This window comes from Molossus molossus, unplaced genomic scaffold (assembly GCF_014108415.1).
Source record: "Molossus molossus isolate mMolMol1 unplaced genomic scaffold, mMolMol1.p scaffold_m16_p_1, whole genome shotgun sequence".
NCBI classification, from domain to species: domain Eukaryota; kingdom Metazoa; phylum Chordata; class Mammalia; order Chiroptera; family Molossidae; genus Molossus; species Molossus molossus.
In genome coordinates, this window is record NW_023425344.1 from 187,142,964 (window position 1) to 187,161,790 (window position 18,827).

The 18,827-nt window shown below is 40.6% G+C and overlaps 1 protein-coding gene across 10 annotated transcripts in view; it reads right to left on the minus strand.

Annotated features, from left to right (window-relative positions):
- Positions 1-683: 683 nt before the first annotated feature.
- The window catches only part of CEP152 (centrosomal protein 152), a 91,139-nt gene continuing 72,995 nt past the window's right edge, over positions 684-18,827 (minus strand). For 6 of the 10 annotated variants that reach the window (XM_036273957.1, XM_036273965.1, XM_036273914.1 and 3 more), the window contains 7 exons: positions 17,507-17,645; positions 12,669-12,836; positions 9,490-9,586; positions 6,547-6,650; positions 4,892-5,048; positions 4,542-4,645; positions 685-1,994 (listed from right to left, as the gene is read on the minus strand). In XM_036273957.1, the coding sequence (XP_036129850.1) occupies positions 958-1,994; positions 4,542-4,645; positions 4,892-5,048; positions 6,547-6,650; positions 9,490-9,586; positions 12,669-12,836; positions 17,507-17,645 (1,806 nt within the window). In that variant the 3' untranslated portion in view covers positions 685-957. Of the gene's footprint in view, positions 1,995-4,541; positions 4,646-4,891; positions 5,049-6,546; positions 6,651-9,489; positions 9,587-12,668; positions 12,837-17,506; positions 17,646-18,827 lie in introns of all 10 variants that reach the window. The other 4 variants (XM_036273922.1, XM_036273949.1, XM_036273983.1 and 1 more) reach the window with 2 other exon arrangements.

Here is an 18,827-nt window from a genome sequence, read left to right on the forward strand (position 1 = left end):
ATAGTTATTTTAGGTAAAATAAAGACTATGAAACCATAAAAGAGACAAAAGAGGTCTCTGGATGTCATAGGAGATATAAGATAACACGAATGTCAACTAAAAAATGCGTGCTAGTATTTTAAATAATAATACCAGGACACAGCTACATATTTTGTGGCAATCCTTACATAACCTCTTTTCTACTAATTGAAAGCGAGGATCAAAACTGTGCATAGATACTTCCAGGAAAAGTAGTCTAGATAGAGTAGGTATATAGCCTCATGAAACATGGCCAATTTCAAAAATTAAATTTGGGCCCTGGCTGGTTTGGCTCAACAGAGCATCGGCCCACAGACCAATGAGTCACAGGTTCGATTCTGGTCAAGGGCACGTACCTCTGTTGCCGGGCCCTGGTCCGGTTGTGCAGGAGGCAACCAGTCGATGTGGCTCTTTCACATCGATGTTTCTCTCCCTCCCTCTCTCTCTCTCTCTGTCTCCCTCCCACTCTATCTAATGATAAATAGAAAAATATCCTCGATTGAGGAATAAAAAAAAATTAAATTTGGCCGATCATACATACAAATCATCAAAATTTACTTTTTTCTTGGATGAATTTCAAACATAATATCAATCTAAAATTTCTATATTATGAGTTACAAAATAATTCATAACAATTCCATAGACCATATGCAAGTTTATTAAATAATTTAACACTGCACGGAGAGCTAATTTTTAAGTACAAAAATAGGTGGTTTAGCAACCAAATATAAATACCACACGGAAACAGAGTACACAGACACTATCAGGCCTTTGGAAGATTAAGGCAATGTTAATATCTCAAGTAATTTTATGGGAATACTTTACTCGTATAATAGATGTTATTAAAACATCTCAAAATAGAGCCCACCAATTTCTCAGTATGAAGTCTTCCCTTCCAGTTTTCTTGTCAATATATTCTTCTAAAATACTGTACAACAATTAGTGAAGATCCACAAAGGGGCTATCAAAGCCGCTGTCCTGCTGGCTAGACAGAGGAGCAGTTAGTTTTCTCGACGGCTGCCGAGGCACTGAGGGGGGGTCGGTACTGCTCGGTTCTTTGAACTCTGGTGTCAACGTATCAGCCTTATGATGAGCTGGGTGTCCCAGAGTCACACTGATCTTCCCTGTCTGGGAATGCACGGCTTCTTCTGACAGGTCTGGAATGTGATCACTTCGACATTTCATCAGCTGACCATTTTTATTACTTTTCTCTTTATCTGAAAGACAACTGGCTGCTAAAAGCTGTTTGAGATGATCAGACTCAGCGGGCGTCCCCAGGGTTTCCTGTGGCTCTCCACGTGACAAAGGCATTGCGTGACTGCCGCAGGGTAGAGGGGCACAGTTGAAATGCCAGCCCAGCGAGTCACGGGGGTCCCCCCCTTCCTTGACGGGAGCTTCGTCGACACCCAAACATTCACTTTGCTCAGAGGCAGCATTTACACTTCCTGTTAGCGGAACACACTTATACACTTTTAAACCAAGTCTTTCGTCAGGACTGCGGCAAGCTATGTATGTGGATCTGGGCTCGGAAAGACTAGGGCCACTTCCAGGTGAGGATTTACTTCCGAAGGTCCCAAGAAGGGGGTATTCGGCTGCAGGCAGACAGGATCCCGGGCCGGCATCACTGACGAGGTCTTTCTTCTTGTGCACACCAAAGCCCCCTTCACCTCCGCAAGGAACAAACTCCGGAGAAACACTTCCTGCCAAAATGTCTAGATGTTTGCGATTGCTATCCTCAAACTGAAAGTCCAAATGCGAGCCTTTGGGCCCCGCGTGCTTGATGTCCCCGTGCTCCGACTCCTCCAACCGCCTGCGTAAGTCACAGGCAGCCCTCCTCCTAGGGGCTCCGTGGCACATGCTTTGGGGGAGGGTTTTCACACTGTCTGCTTTGCTTTCCGTGTGACATGACATAGTCTGATTCACATAATTGCTTTGTGGTCTTTCAACACCAGTTATCTCTGAGGTCAGGGGCAGTACTACAACATACAAGGGAACACAAAATTAGGGGAACATACAATTAGGAGAAAATTAATATTGAAAGGAAAAAAAATATTACATTTTTGTGTATTCCCAAAGAAAGCAGATTTATTTTAATCATTCTTAAAATACATCAATGCTGAACATTTTTTAAATCATCTTTTACATATATCCATTATATAAAACCAGGTAATTTTGTTATCGAAATCTGATACATTATTATGGCTATCCATACCTGACCTATTATTTTCTACAGTAGATGTTACAGCATTTTAAGAACCAACTGCAATGTCTCCAGTCCTGTTCTGATGTCAAATATGGAGTTTCTGATGAAGAAAGTGTATAAGAAGAACCCCACGGCCCAACACGTATGCCCCCACACAGCACAAACTAATCGGAGTCTCTGATTTAATTAGCTATTAAATCGATCAGAGGCAAAGCAGCCGCAGCACAGAATCAGCGGCATCATCCCGCAGAACAGTGCACCTTGGTCCCCACAGTCCATGAAAAGGGGGTTTGCTTCTACTGAGAACATCACTTGCACACTATTGCTCCAAATCTAGAAAACTCTTCTTGTTGTATAGCACTGCCCTTTTCTACCCAAGGTTCACATTACCACCCCAAAATTTACACAAATAATCTTTGGGCTCTATCTGAAGAACATTTACCCATATCAGACTCGCGGATTCGTGAATAATCTCTGCCTAAAGCTTTCCAGAGTCCAAAAATCCCATTTCCCCACAGAAACGTTCAAAATCCCCCCTGTGTGGAGTTTACCAATGTTTTCATCAGCTTTTGCTTTACATATTCTAAAGCTGGTTTTTAATGTAGAAAAAAATAAACCACGTATACAGCTTCTTGGGAGGCTATTCCTTTATCATGAATTTTGGTCCCTTTGAATGCTAACTCTGTAATGTACCTAATGCTGTATTTAATCCTATAATTTATCTAATATCAACACTGCATTTTCTTGGTACGTCACCCTCTGCCCCTTTATTCTGAATTTTAAATGTACTTCCTGTAAAAATGATGTATGTTTGGATTTTTTTAAACTGAACGTTGCGGTCTCTTAATAAGTAAGTTTAAGCTATTGCTAGTATTTCAACCAATTATTATTTTCTACTTACTCATGCTTTCTAGTTGTATTTTCCTTTTCTTGACATTGTTAGGTTGAAAACATTTTCTTCCAAGTTTTTCCTCTACCAGTTTGAAAGTTACATACTCTATTTGTGTTTCTCTGTTGGTTATCCTTAAATTTCAATACCCACACTTAAACCTGTATTATTCTAGCAATAGCTAGAGTTATCAGTATCTATATCCTCTCCTTGAAATAGTAAAAAAATCTTAGCATATTGTTGGTTTCCACTACAAGATTCTCTTAAATGTTTAACATTCTCAGATCCTGCTGTTTGTTCTAAGAATTCCATTTCCTTAGGTGTAAGTGCTGTTTTTGTTTTGAGTTTGGTGCCTTTTTTCATGGTGCTGCTTTCTCTAAACACATGGTGATTCTTGGGTGAGTACTTATCTTTTCAATGTCTCGAATGCTCTGTTTGTGCTGTTTGTTTAAAGAAGTAGGGAACGGAGAGGGAAGAAATGAGCTGCAGGGCAGAAAAACCTAAAACCTGGATCTGGCCAGGTGGCTCAGTTGGTTGGAGTGTCATCCCATAATCCGAAAGGTTGCAGGTTCGATTCCCAGTCAGGGCACATACCTAGGTTGTGGGTTCAAGCCCCAGTCGGGCACATACGAGAGGCAACTGATCGATGTTTCTTTCTCACATCAATGTCTCTCCTTCTTTCTACCTCACTTTCTTCCTCTCTAAAATTAATACACATATCCTCAGGTGAGGATAAAAAAATTTAAATTAAAAAATAAAAAAGGTGGTACTCTGGGCATGTAGGCTCAGTCCGCACCTTGGTGTGGCTGGCCACCTGGAGCCCTGCCCTGCTTCCCAGCCCGTTGTCCCTGTGCTCTTACCCAGCCCCCAACACTGGGGCTGGGAGAAGGAGAGAAGGAGAAATAAAGGGGGGACCCCACCTGGTTACTTCTGCTCTCGAACACCAACTAATTATCCTGGTGGTCTTCCCCTGGGCTTACTTCTCCTGTCATGTACCACCTCCACAGTGGGACAGTTTCGACGTTGCCCCTGCTTGGGGGGTCACCTCCTGGCAGGTCTGAACTGAGGTTCCCCTCTGCAGTCTCAGTCTCCCTTTCAGAGTTTCTCAGGGCTTCTGGTCTGTCAATGCAACTTCTCTACACCCGGTTATAACTTCTTCCTTTTCTCCTTTTACAGTTGTTGTTTATAATCTTTTCTATCATTTCTGGGGGTGGAAGCAGCAGCAGGAAGCTCAAAGGTTTGCTCAGTCTGCCTTTTGAACCGGAAACTACATTCTTTTTGTATATTTCCAGTTCAAGTAAAAAACATGCAAAAGTTAATAAATTACCTCTCACTCCCTACATTTCCTGCTCTTTTTCATTTCTAAAAATATTAAATATCTTTTTTTAAAAAAGGAGAGCAGACCCCTTCAAGCGACTCATTTTGACATACCTGACTCTGCAGTTTTGCTCTGGGATCTCTTAGCAATAGGCGTTTCCAGCAACTTTGCCATTGTAGCAAGTTTGCTAGCAGCATTCATAATCTTCTTCTCAGCTCTGTGGGAATTCCAGAACATTAAGTTAATATAATTTAAAGGAAAAAGTGAATTTCCTTCACCCCAGGATTTCTGTTTTCCTATTAGCTCTGCCAACATTAGGGGAACAGCCTTCAAGCCTCTCTTAACCCCCAGCGGCTGATCGTGTAGGAATCAGTTAATAGCGTGATTAAGGAAAATGCTTAGAAAACAACAACTCGCCACCAGGGTCCTCTAAAGACGCCGTGTTTGCTCAGACTGAGCTCACCTTTCTTGCTTTCCATTATCCTGCAGGATCTGCTGGAGGCAGGTCAAATAATACGTGCGCATCTTCCGGGTGGTTTCCTGCCGCTCGCGCAGCACCTCGGCTTTGACCATCTCGGCGGCCCTCTCCTTGCTCTCCCGGATGTACCGAAGCATGTCACCTGGGGGGGGGTCCCCGCAGAGGCACCGTTATTACCCGTTCTTCAGGAACAGGAGAGGCAGATTTGAGACCACTTTTCTAAGAGATGGATTTATTACAGGCATAATTTAAACACTTTGCTTTTCCACGGTCATTAAAATGGAATATTTCAGATCACCATTTGGGTAGACTCAAAGGAAAAGGAGTCGAAGAGTCCTTTAAGAATGCCGACAGCCAGCCCTGGCCGGTTTGGTTCAGCGGTTAGAACGTCGGCCTGCGGTCCTGAGAGGCCCGGGTTCGGTTCCCGCTAAGGGCACGTACCTCGGTTGCAGTTTGTCCCCGGCCCTGGTCGGTTGTGCAGGTGGCAGCCACTCGATGTGTCCCTTTCACATCGATGTTTCTCTCTCTCTCTCTGTTCCTCTCTCTCCCTCCCACTCTACCTGAACAGAAAATGGAAAAATGTCCTCGGGTGAGGATTAAAAAAAAAAAAAAAAAAAAAAGAATGACGACAGCCACATTTGGTAGGAGCCAGCATATTCCCTAAGGAAATGCTGTCACATTCTGAAGCATGAAGAAATGAAACATAAATACAGGGTGGGGCAAAAATAGGTTTACAGTTGTTCGTTTCTGCTGTGTGTACATTTTAGAAGTACACACACAACCCCAAGTTATCATATTAGGATGAAAAGGTGCTTAAAATTTCACTTCCCAATTAATAATGATTGGCTAAAAAAAATTGCCTTCCTCATAGTAATGGGTCCTCTGTTAGCACAAGCAACAACTGAGAAGCAAATCCTCTTCATTGACACTAAATGGGCTTTTCAAACATTTACACATGATTCCAATGATCTACCAATTATATTTGGAACCTGAGACCCGCTCCGCCCATTTTGTTAAAAATGAATGCAATTTTAGGAGGTAAATATACATTTCTTCCATATAAACACTGGTTATTGTTCTGGGGCATACATACATTCCATGCAGGACTATAATTAAGAGCCAGGAGGTATTCTACGGGAAAACATAACCGAGGAAATGTCCTACAGGGTATGCTGCACCCCCAAGTACGGCAACGGGCTTGGTAAACAAATCGTGTTCTGTGATCTAACCCAGTAGCAAAGTAACGAGAAACAAGAGAGCACTCCTCACGAGATCCATTTTACGTGGTCCTTAAAAGTTTGTGGTAGGAAAAAAAAATGCTAATTTAAAACTCATGTGACAGTTTCTTGCTACCAGCTAAATTTTAAGATTTTAAAAGTTTTAGTTTGATATCAGTGTCCAAAGAAGAAATAGGGTCATCAACAATATAAAAATAACTCTCCTCATGTCACTTCTAAAAGATATTACTTGGGCAAAAAGATCCACTACTGTTTAATAAGGAAAGGCATCAGTGATCTCTTATATAAATTGGTAAGAACCTAGAACAAGGTAGTATGAAAAATTCCCCCAAAATTACTACTGTTAGTAACAAAAAAGGCCCAAACCACCTTAAAATCTCAGGCATCTCTTTAGGGACTTACGCTTGATTTTTTTCACTGCTTTGATGTACTGCCCACGAAGTTCTTCCAAGGCCTCCTGAGAGTATGGCTGGCAAGCATTTTCAATGGCCCCTTCTGACAATGACCTGAAAACAAACAAAAGATTGCAAAAACATGGAATACAAATGAAAAACTTCCTCTGAAAAAAACATCTATCTAAATATGCCAATAAAATAAACTAAAATGTGCTTTAAAATTCATATATGAGAATCTTTATTATATGATAAAATATTTAAAATAGGAGAAAAATGAAAACAACTTAAGTGTCATGATTACTTAAGTAAATCATGGTAAATCCACGCAATAAAAATGCATGCAGTGCCCTGGCCGGTTTGGCTCAGCGGTTAGAGCGTCCACCTGCGGTCCGGAGAGACCCGGGTTCGGTTCCCGCTAAGGGCACGTGCCTCGGTTGCAGTTTGTCCCCGGCCCTGGTTGGTCGTGCGGGTGGCAGCCACTCGATGTGTCCCTTTCACATCGATGTTTCCCTCTCTCTCCCTCCCACTCTATCTGTACAAAAAATGGAAAAGTGTCCTCGGGTGAGGATAAAAAAAAATGCATGCAGCTACTGAAAAGATTATTATAGAATATCTAATGAGATGGGGAAATGTTTATCTTATAATGTTAATAAAAGGCTACAAAATAGCTTATACAATATTCTCAATTTTTAAAACGTGCACATGGTGTGTGTATATAAAGGGGCTTAAATGATATAAAACAGTAGGCTAACAGAGGGTACCTAGAGGTAAGATTTTGGAAGGTTTTCTTCTTTTTTATACTTTATATCATACAGTCATACACCACTTAGTGATTGAGGTATGTTCTGGAAAATGTGTCATGAAGCAACTTTGTCATTGTGCGAGCAACATCGCGTGCACTTACAGAAGCCTAGATGGTCCGTCTACGACAAACCTCAGCTAGATGGTGCAGACTACTGCTCCCAGGCTACAAGCCTGTACTCATGTCACTTCACAAAACAACATGAGGTTAAATCAAGCACAAGAGAAAACGTTGCATTCAAGAGACACAGTAACACAGTTATTGCCAAGTATTATATAACTCAGTGGACTTGATGACACCAGCATCTCCACAAATATGTGAATAGTGAGGTCATTTCAACAGCTATGAAGTCACTAGCAATAGGAATTTTTCAGCTCCATTATAATCTTCATATATGAAGTACATCATTAACCAAAACATCTTTATTCAACACAGAAATATATAACAACACAATAACTGATTCTCTTGGTATAATAGTATTGACATGATTGATATAAAAAATGTAAAGATACTTAGAAATAAGCAAAATGTCCATACTTCCCAAAGCAATCTACAGATTCCATGCAATCCCCATCAAAATACCAACGACATACTTCACAGAACTAGAACAAACACTCCAAAAGTTTATATGGTAACAAAAAAGACCCCAAATAGCCACAGCAATTTTGAAAAAGAAGAACAAAGTAGGAGGAATCACATTACCAGATTTCAGGTTTATTACAAAACCACTGTAATCAAAACAGCCTGGTACTGGCACAAGAACAGGCAGATAGATCAATGGAACAGAACAGAGAACCCAGATATTGACCCAAGACAATATGCTCAATTAATATATGACAAAGGTGGCAAGAGCATACAGTGGAGTCAAGACAGTCTCTTCAATGAATGGTGTTGGGAAAATTGGACAGCTACATAAAAAATATGAAGCTAGAACACCAACTTACACCATACACGAAAATAAACTCAAAATGAATAAAAGACTTAAATGTAACTCGTGAATCCATAAAAATTCTAGAAGAAAATGTAGGCAACAAAATTTCAGACATCATAGGCAGCAGAATTTTCACTGACACATCACCTAAGGCAATAGAAACAAAGGAGAAAATGAACACATGGGACTACATCAAACTCAAAAGCTTCTGCACAGCGAAAGATACAATCATCAAAACGGAAAGGCTACCCACTGTATGGGAGAGCATAATTGCCAATGATATATCAGATAAGGGGTTAATTTCCAATACATATAGAGTGCTCATACAACTCCACAAAAGGAAGACAAAGAACCCAATTAAAAAATGGGCAGAGGAACTAAACAGACACCTCTCCAAACAGGACATACAAATGGCTAAGAGACATATGAAGAAATGCTCAACATCACTAATCATCAGAGAGATGCAAATTAAAACAACAATGAGGTATCACCTCACACCTGTCAGAATGGCCGCCATCAACAAATCATTAAACAACAAGTGTTGGCGAGGGTGTGGAGAAAAGGGGACTCTAGTACACTGCTGGTGGGAATGCAGACTGGTGCAGTCACTGTGGAAAACACTACGGTGTTACCTCAAAAAGTTAAAAATTGAACTACCATTTGACCCAGTGATCCCACTTCTAGGAATATACCCTAAGAAGCCTGAAACACCAATCAGAAAGAATATATGTACCCCTATGTTCATAGCAGCACTATTTACAATAGCTAAGATCTGGAAACAACCCAAGTATCCATCAGTAGATGAGTGGATTAAAAAGCTGTGGTACATGTACACAATGGAGTACTATGCAGCTGTAAGAAAGAAAGATCTCTTATCCTTTGAGATGGCATGGAAGGACCTGGAGATCCTAAGTGAAACAAGCCAAGCAGAGAAAGAAATACCACATGATCTCACTTATTTATGGAATATAATGAACTAAATTAACAAAATTAACCCAGAGACATGGAGGTGGGGTACAGGCTGACAAGCATCTGAGGAGGGGGGTTTGTAGGGGAAGAGATAAACCACATGCATATATGCATGACCAATGAACCTAGACAATAAAGCTGGGGATGAGGCGGGAGGGGGGGGTCAATGGGGAAAAATGAGAAACATCTGTAACAAAAACAAATTAATAAATAAAACCTTTTAAAAAAATCAAATAGTAAAGGTATACCTTGTTGGAATGTTACAAAGTGTTCTCAGTTCTTCCAATTTACTCTTCATATCATTGTTTTCTTCTATTAATTCTTCAACAACTTTACTGTTCTCTTCTAAAAAAAAAAGTTTATGGTGTGTTGATTTATTAACCTCTTTTTTTCCTCAGCCTCCCATGTTCTTAGGTTCCCAATCCAAAATTTACAGAGATAACTGCAGACTTTCCAGTTGTCCCCTGTGCCACTCAGTGCCTGACGAACCCAATCTGACCACCACTCCCCGCTCAGCACGCAAAATCCACACTTCACGTTCATCTCGCTTTGAGTTACTCTTCTGGAATGGTTTCCAACTGTTTCAGATGCTTGTGTTTTGTTTCCCAGCTAGACTGAATCTGTGGAGAAACCACTAGGTTTTCTAATCCCCGGTTCCCCATGGGTCCTGGTATAGTCTAATGGTCATGTAAATGATCATTGAACAGCACTGCAATACAAAAATGTTTTTACATTAAGCTGAAGTAAGGGCCATTTTCAGAATCAGGGTAAGATTTTTCCACCCTTTGAACTTCTGAAAAGAGGAAGAAACGGACGGAGTGCATACATTCCAGAGTCAGAGACGTGGCTAGCTCTGCTTCTTACCAGTTGGATGGCCTTAGGCAAATTACATAAACTATCTGAATCTGAGTTTTTTCATATGAAAAAGGGGGATAGCATTACTACTTTGAAGATTATAACAGAGATAAAACAATAAATGCACAGCACCTTATACAAGGCCTGGCAACACCACTGCACAGTCAGTATGAACATGGCACCTCATGGATCCTACTCAGAACCCTTTCCACACCCCATAAACAGGGGAATGACTCACTCTATTCCCCCTAGTGACTGATGTTAACGTGGATACTTTTAAACCACTTATTCTTATCCTATCGCTTTCCAATAAATGCTACCAAAACAGTGGAAAGGGAATTTAAGAAGAAAAAAAAAGGAAGCAACCACACTAGCAAAAACATTATCAACAGATTTACATTAAGACAAATACTGAAATTAAACTATCAAATGACTTCAATTCTGGCCCTGATCCCTTTTATCAGCCCACTGATATGAGCTAAGTACCATCTTTCTTGGATTACTTCTAAGTCCACAAATTACAGAAGGTATCAGCCTCAAAAAGCACTATGTAGAATGATTTTATGATCACAATGAATGGTGCTAAATATTATTTATAAATAACAATTGCATCCAACTGCCCATCATTTTATTACATATTATATTTTTGGCTTTCATCTAATTTTACAGTAGCTACATTGTATCCACATCTACAGTAGGACAGATGAACTAAACAGGTAGGCAACCACTATGGGAATTGCAATTGTTAAAAAATATTCCCCCCAAATTCCACAACCCTTTTTGCCTTAATTAGTATGTATCTGTAATAGGCTCAGCAGGCAGCAGGTGGAAGCAGACAGCTTCTCTTAGTCAACAGGGCTGATAGACTGTGCTGTGATGCCAGACACTGTGCAAGTGCTGGGACAGGACCTGGTCCTCGGCAACACCAAGTCCACTACCAAGGAGATTCCAGGCGACCAATACTTGCAAAGAAGATGAATCACAGGCGGTGGGGGGAGGTCTAACCGGAGAACCTAATCCAGTCTGGGGCGGCTGGGATGACTTCCCTGAGGAAGCAGTGCACTGAGGGGCAGAGGAGAGGAGTTCGGAAAACGACGTGACCAGGATGGGAGGACTGATGTTTTGGTAAAGGGTGGGAACGCAAAGACCAGGGGGAAAAGACAATGAGATCCATGCCAGGGCTCTGTGAAAGGGCAAGAGGGCTGGGGAAAGACAGGCCAGAAGAGTTGGCAGATGCTGCCTCCTGAAGGACTTTTTAGACTCCTTTCAATTAAGTATTCGTATTTCATACTGAGGACCACATCTGGCCCCTGAAGGGCTTTAACGAGAGAGTGTGATGGTCCGATTTACCTTTTGAAAAGGTTGCTCTAAGCGCCTGATGGAGAAGAGATGGGAGGGGCAAGGCTGGACACAGAAAGACTCTGACAGTGACTGTTGTTGCCCAGGCAAGAGGGGAATGTAGGGGAAAAAGTAAAACTATCCACCTGGTCTTTTATAGATGATGCAATTATTTGGGTCCAATGGATTCAGTCTTTTGTTCACTCAGACATTTACCATTGTCTGGTACACAGTGGGCACCATCACAAGGGTGAACAAGACAAAACATTATCCTTGGGGGACTTGGAGGTTGGAAAGAGTATCAGGCAAGCAACCACCAAATTAAACAGACTGGTGACAGCGGGGCCAAGGGCTATGGGCCACACAGGAGGGCCCACCGAACCCCGGTGCGGAACACCAAGGAGCGCTCCGCCGAGAAGGCAGCTTCCCAGCTGCGTCCTAGAGCACGAAGAAGAGTGAGGCCAGGAAGAATGAGGGTACAGGCAGCACAGAGTGACAACATCACAGAGAAGATCCAGCCGTGAAAGGAAATTCCCAGCCAGTTCAGGAACCGGAACTCTTTCGAACGTGAAGAGGACAGAGCAGGGGATGCCAGTGAACAGAGAAGGTGAGAGGGTGCGCCCTCATGAGCCCAGCGATTCCCTGAAAACACTAACTGGACTGGGGGGCCAGGTCAGACCCATTCGCTTGTCCACGTCCTTTCCCTAAGCCTAGAATGCTGTTCTCTTTGGCACAGACCTTCACCTTCCAAGGCTTAGCCAAGCCTTCCTGAACTCCGAGGAAGTGTTCATTAACACTTTTTCTTCCAAGCTTACACAAACACACTGCCAGCGGTCATCAATGCTGCAATCATGTATTAACCTGCTTTTAGTTCTCTTCACTTGATCAGAAGCTTCTTGAAGGAAAAGCACAGGCTTGCACATGTCCATCTAAACTGGAATTGTGTCTGATGCACGTACCGCGGCATCCCCAGTGCCCACAACACGCTTTACACACACTGGGCACTTGATCTCCATTCAATCGACATGGGAGAACGGAATGGGACCTTTTCATCAGAGCTCCAACGTTCCTCTTTTGAGTTTAGTAATCATTTGGTTAGTAAAAAGAAGGTCCACGTTAGTTGACATTAACCCCCAAAGAAAATCAGAGCCTACATAAACGAAAATGTCACATTTGAACATTTCAACAGGATCAAAGAGAGTTATACTGGTGGTCGTGCGACCTCAAATCTGACCTCCGATTTTTTCCACTACAGCTTTGTGCTTCCGTTCTAAGTGCTGAAGGTTCCTACAGCACGTCTCCAGTTTTCTTTTCAGATCTTGACATTCCTGCTTTGCCTTTTCAAGTTCTTGGAAGCCACGTCCACAGCATGAATCTTCAATTTCAGGGATCTTTCTCTTATCTGCAAAAAAGTAAATGGTAGCATATCTTTAGACTAAGAACTGGAAGGAAGAAAGGAAGGAAGGAAGGAAAAGGGAGACGAAATGACATAACTAAAGGCTACAGTATAACTGGAAAAGTATGATGCTTAAGAGAGAGACCTGGGTTTAAATCCTATTTCCACTATTTACTGGCTGTGACTCGAAGTGTATTACTTAACCTCTCTGAGACTTAGTATTTTAATTTGTAACATTGAATAAAACCATCTATTTTAAATTGTCATGAAAAATAATGGTCAGACTTTAGTACCAAATACCATTTCCTACTAAAAGGAACCTGGGATCTTCTAGAAATGGCTGGCTCCAGTACTGCAACAGGGTATACACAAGACAAGGCTGCATACTTTGCTATTTCAGAAAGCAAGAAATTGCTAAAATATACAGGCATGTCATGAGGACACAGGAGCCAGTTTGAAGAGGCTCCACTAGCTGAATCTGGGACAATTTGAACACGAATTAAATATAGTAATAAATTACAAAATATTTTTTAAAATAGGAATTAATGAGTTATACCAGTAATCCTACTAATAATGGGATGGTGGATGGATTGACGGATGGACGGATGGACGGACGGATGGATGGATGGGTAGGCTAGTTGGTAAAAAGATGGACAGATACATAAGCAGATAGATAAATAAGACAAACTGGAGGGGAGGATTCATGATTATAACAACATGCCAAGTATCAGCTGGTAAGAGTAGAGGGAGACCTGGAATTGGAAAAAGTATAATTTTGCAACCACTACAGTAAAGGTAAGTATCATCAATGATTGCTAAATATAAGGAGAAGAATATTTTCATGATCTTAAAAGTGTCTCCCCACAGACTGCTTATTAGTTGCAAGGGGGTAGGGAGATGTCCCAGAGAAGATAACTGAACAGGACCCTGATCAGGTGCTCGAATGAACCCCACCAATAAAAGACATCACGCAGTCCCGATGTGATAACATCGCCTATGCAGTGTTCCAGCCAAGAAAACACAGCTGAATCTAATCATGAAGAAACATCAGATAAGACCAAATGAAGAAAGTTCTGTTAAAAGCCTTTGGGGATCGGGGGGGGGGGGGGGTTATTTGTTGAAGAGAGTGGAGAATATGTCTCTCAGAAATGTCAATGTCATAAAAGGCAAAGAGAGGTTATGGAAATATTCTAATATTATAGATTAAAGAAGACTAAAGAGACATGACATCTAAATGTAATGCCTGACCCTGGATACAGTCCTGTACTAGAGGGGGAAATGCTATAAAAAGACATCAGTGAGTCAACTGACAAGATATAAACAATGGATTGATACAATATTTCCATCTAATATTAAATTTACTATACTAAGTTATACAAGAAACATTTTTTTTTTTTTTTTTTTTTGGAAAATACACACTGAAGTATTTAGGGGTAAAGGGCACAATGTGTATAACTTACCCACAAATGGTTCAGGAACAGTTAAATATTCCCATCCCATACACACCCACATAGAAGAGCACAAATGGGGTAAAATGTTATCAATAGGTTTATCTAGGTAAAGGATATATGAGTGTTCTTTGCAACTGTTTTTATTTTTGCAACTTTTCTATAAGTCTAAAATGATCTCCAAATTTAAAAAAATGATTGAAAACTGTCAGGGAGTATAAATGTACAAAAATTATTTGGCATAGTACCTGGTACAGAGCAAGTATACAATAAATATACACTATACAATAAAAAATATCTGTTGCTATTAGTAATTATAACATTTAAGTAATATATAAAAATGATACAAAAAGCAGATTATGCCCTGGCCGTTTTGGCTCAGCATCGGCCAACAGACCAAAGAGTGCCGGGTTCGATTTCAGTCAAGGGCATGTACCTTGGTTGCAGTTCGTCCCCAGCCCTGGTTGGGGTTTTGTGGGAGGCAACCAGTGGATGTGTCTCTCTCACATGGATGTTTCTCTCTCTCCCTCCCTCCCACTCTATCTGAAGATAAATAGAAAAATATCCTCAGGTGAAAATTTTTTTTAAAAAGCAGATATTATTAATACAATTCATTTAATAAAGTAGAAATACAAATTGGCACAGGCTCAGAAGCCAATATCCAGTATGTTGATGTAAAATCATTGGTCCAGCCCTGGCTGGTTTGGCTCAGCAATTGGAGCGTCAGCCTGCGGTTCAGAGAGACCCGGGTTTGGTTCCCGCTAAGGGCATATACCTCGGTTGCAGTTTGTCCCTGACCTTGGTTGGGTCGTGCAGGTGGCAACCATTCGATGTGTCCCTTTCACGTCGATGTTTCTCTCTCTCGCTCTCTCTCTTCCTCCCTTTTCCTCCCACTCTATCTGAATAAAAAACAAAAAAATGTCCCCGGATGAAGGTAAAACAAAAATTTAAATCACTGGTCCAGCAACATTTTTCTTAGCTCTCTCCTGACTTTTTAGTTTCATTTAAATGGTACCATTTATGTTCATGAGCATTGAAGGATTAATAAAGCATCACTTTGGTACCATACACTGCATTTGTATTTTTCATTTAATATATGTTATAAAACTAAAAACTAGGCAAATGCCCATTAACAATAAAATAGATAAATTATTGAATATTCACACAATGAAATACTATACAGCATTTTCATACTGTATGAAAATGAATGAACTAGAACTAAATGCATTAACACTGACAAATCTCAGAAGCTTGACATTTAGTAGAAAAGGCAAGTTACAAAGACTACAATGAGTATTAAACCATTTTTACAATGTTAAAAGACACTAAATAAAGCACCAGCTTTTTAAAGATACCTATACCTATACTTGATGAAAACATTTTTTAAAAAAAGCAAGAGAATAATTTTTAAAAATCAGAATATTTGTTTCCTCAGGTTGTGAGGAAGGTACAGGAATGAAATAGCAGTTAAACACAGCAGTCTTTAACAGTATTGGTGATGTTCTGTCTCTTAAGTCTGATCGTGGGTTCCTGGTTGTTAGCCTTCACAACTTACATGAGCATTACATGTGTTTTTTGCACGTGTCACGTATTTCATAATTAATGTTTAAATTACTTTTTTTTTAATCCCCACCCGAGGACATATTTTTTTGCATTTATCTTCATATAGAGCAGGAGGGAGAGAGGGAGGAAGCGAGAGAGAGGGAAACATCGATGAGAGACAGACACATCGAGTGGTTGCCACCCACACGACCCCAACCAGGGCCGGGGACAAACTGCAACCGAGGTATGTGCCCTTAGCGGGAACTGAACCCGGGACTCCCTGGTCTATGGGCCGACGCTCTAACCGCTGAGCCAAACTGGTCAGGGCTATGTTTAAACTACTTTTTAAAATGATGATATATTAGAAGACTATAACCAGACAGCCAGCAGTGCTGCTCCCTTGTAGGAGGATTGTAAAAGACTTCATCTCTTACTATATATTTTTGGATTATTTAATCCTTTCTAATGAATTTGTTAATGTGTTTGTCTTTAGGGGGGAAAAAGACTGAAGAAAGAAAAATAAATTATTTTATAGTCTGATTTGACTTAGTTCAAAATTAATTTCTTTCATATCAACAGGAGTTCCCAAAGCCAAATGTCATCTAAAACTACCCATTTTACAAAATAAAATACAATTCTCAGGCTATTCCAAATATAAAAACAGACATAAAATGACATTGAAAAGCAAGATGCAAATTAAGGTGGTATTACCATGCATGTAATTAGCAATTAGATATTTTCAACCATCCAGATAGAACCTAGAAGTAATGAAAAAAAAAAAAAAGAACTGTCGACTGACTTCTTAGGAAAGGCAGAGAGAACGTTCTCTAAGATCCTGGTGATATTATCTACTGAATTAGAAATGTGTGGAAACTAAGATTATTGGCTTAGTACATATGATTTGCTCGGGCAATTCTTAGTTCTTTTCAGGTTACAAACAGAAAGAGTGTACATGTGTTTGTGTGGGAGCAGGGAGCAGGCTGCAAGGGGTCAATATCCTATAAGGGATGAGAGCTAATAAAAGACATGCCAACGCCTAGCTCAGAATCTCAGGGAGCGGGAATGTAAGCCCGATATTCCTCAGTGAGCACAGCACAATAGTCCTTTCTCACAATGATAACTCTACGGCATTAAGGAAGAGTTCAACTATTAATTCATCAAGTATTCAAGGACCACAAACTATGTGTCATTCCCTTTGCCATGTGTTGGGGAGTAAGAGACAAAAACACTGCCCCTGCTCTAGAGAAACCCATAAATAAACCAGAAAACACCTAATAAACTTTAGAAACATTACCAACAAAAAATGGTGGAAATAAACCAGTAATCTGAATGGAAAAGTTTCAACTATTTGGCAATTCTCTTATGTGAAACCCTTGATTTCTCAATGAAGCCAGAAAATAAGAACATGACTGCTCTATTAAAATTCTCATTATTCTCCTCCTAATCGGAATCACTTCTGAATGGAAGGCAGGCCATGAAAAGACAGAAGTAAGTGGGCCCAAAGCAACCCTGCCTTCTGAATGCAAAAGAAATCTAGGGGGAGGACACACACTGAGTAGGAGTAATGTTACACATTTGTTCACTCGAAAACAATATACATCTCTGCTCTCCTTTTATCTTCAAAGCAACCCTCTGGACCTGTGGTTACGGATGCTACAAAGATCACCAGCAATCAAATCCCATTACCAGCTTCTGCTTCTGCTTGTGAGGCCAAGACCTGAGCGTGGTGTTCAGACGTGGGCGCAGGAAGGGCGACCAGGGCTCCAGGGTCTCCTCGGCCAGTGACACCTGTAGCAGGATCCTTGGAGACCTTGGCTGTGTTTCTCTGAAACAGATTAGCTTCACAGTTGATGCCTTGTAAAAATCTTCACACAGTTCTCTATTAAACATGCTAATATTAAAAAAGCAAAAACAAAAACCCAAAAAACCCACTGCCTGAAGAAAAATCTTGCCTAAACCATCACCAATATTTTTCTTATGGTGTTAATGTGAATATTGTCATTACTACAAACTAGTCTCTGAGGACCCTATTTTCCAAATCAGAACGTTACCTGGCAGAGGGCTGGTGGCCAGCTATGAGACAGAGAGAAGGTACATATGAATTTAAGATATTTTAATAGTTCATGTGATCCAACCGTAGGTGAAATCAAACTTGTTCTTGAAAATCCAGAACATTTTCTTTGCCTTCCGTGAATTGAAAGTAACAACAGTAAAGAAAAAATTTTTTAACTGACGTAGTATGCTATGTTTCTAAATACTTTAATATGCACTGCCATTTTGAAAGGAAGGCTAGTTGAGGTCCAGTGTTAAAGAGGGAAACTGAGGCTCACCTAAGTTAAACATCTCGCACAAGACCAGTTCTTCACTAACATGCACTGAACACACTCATCATTCTAGTCTGTTACAGGCCATGTAGCTGCTGAATGAACGAATGGCGGGACATGCTTTTAAGGCAATATTTTCAGATTTTGGATAACTACTAAATGCCAAAGAGTAATCTTGAGAGGGCTGTCTCGCTTAATTCCTTAAAACACATTATATGGCTTGATTCTAGAAGCCTTGATTTTGATTGTGAGAAACTATTTCAACTGACTGTCAGGAAACCTACCCATGATTCCCAGCGAAAGCAGAGACTGGCAGTCCAGGGAAGAGGTAACTCCTAGGCATTCGAGAGGACACGGAGGGGGCTGCGGCCCCAAGGAGTGATAAAAGTGAGGCCAGGGGCCGTCAGTTTTCCAGTTTCTACTCAAAACTGAAGAAAAGCTAAGATTAAAAGAAGGGGGCAGCAGCAGTCTTTCTGAGTTAGCTTTGACTTGACTTTGGTGGTAAGAAAAGAGAGAATACACATTCTTAAGTTTACTTGAAAATTTTATTCTAACTGCTATCTTTTTTTTTCATCCACTGTGGACTGGTGTATTAATATATCATTTCCTTGGATACTTGATTTTTAATGCCTTTCATTCTTTCCATTTTAAAAAACTTTTGATCATCTATTTTAATGAGAGTC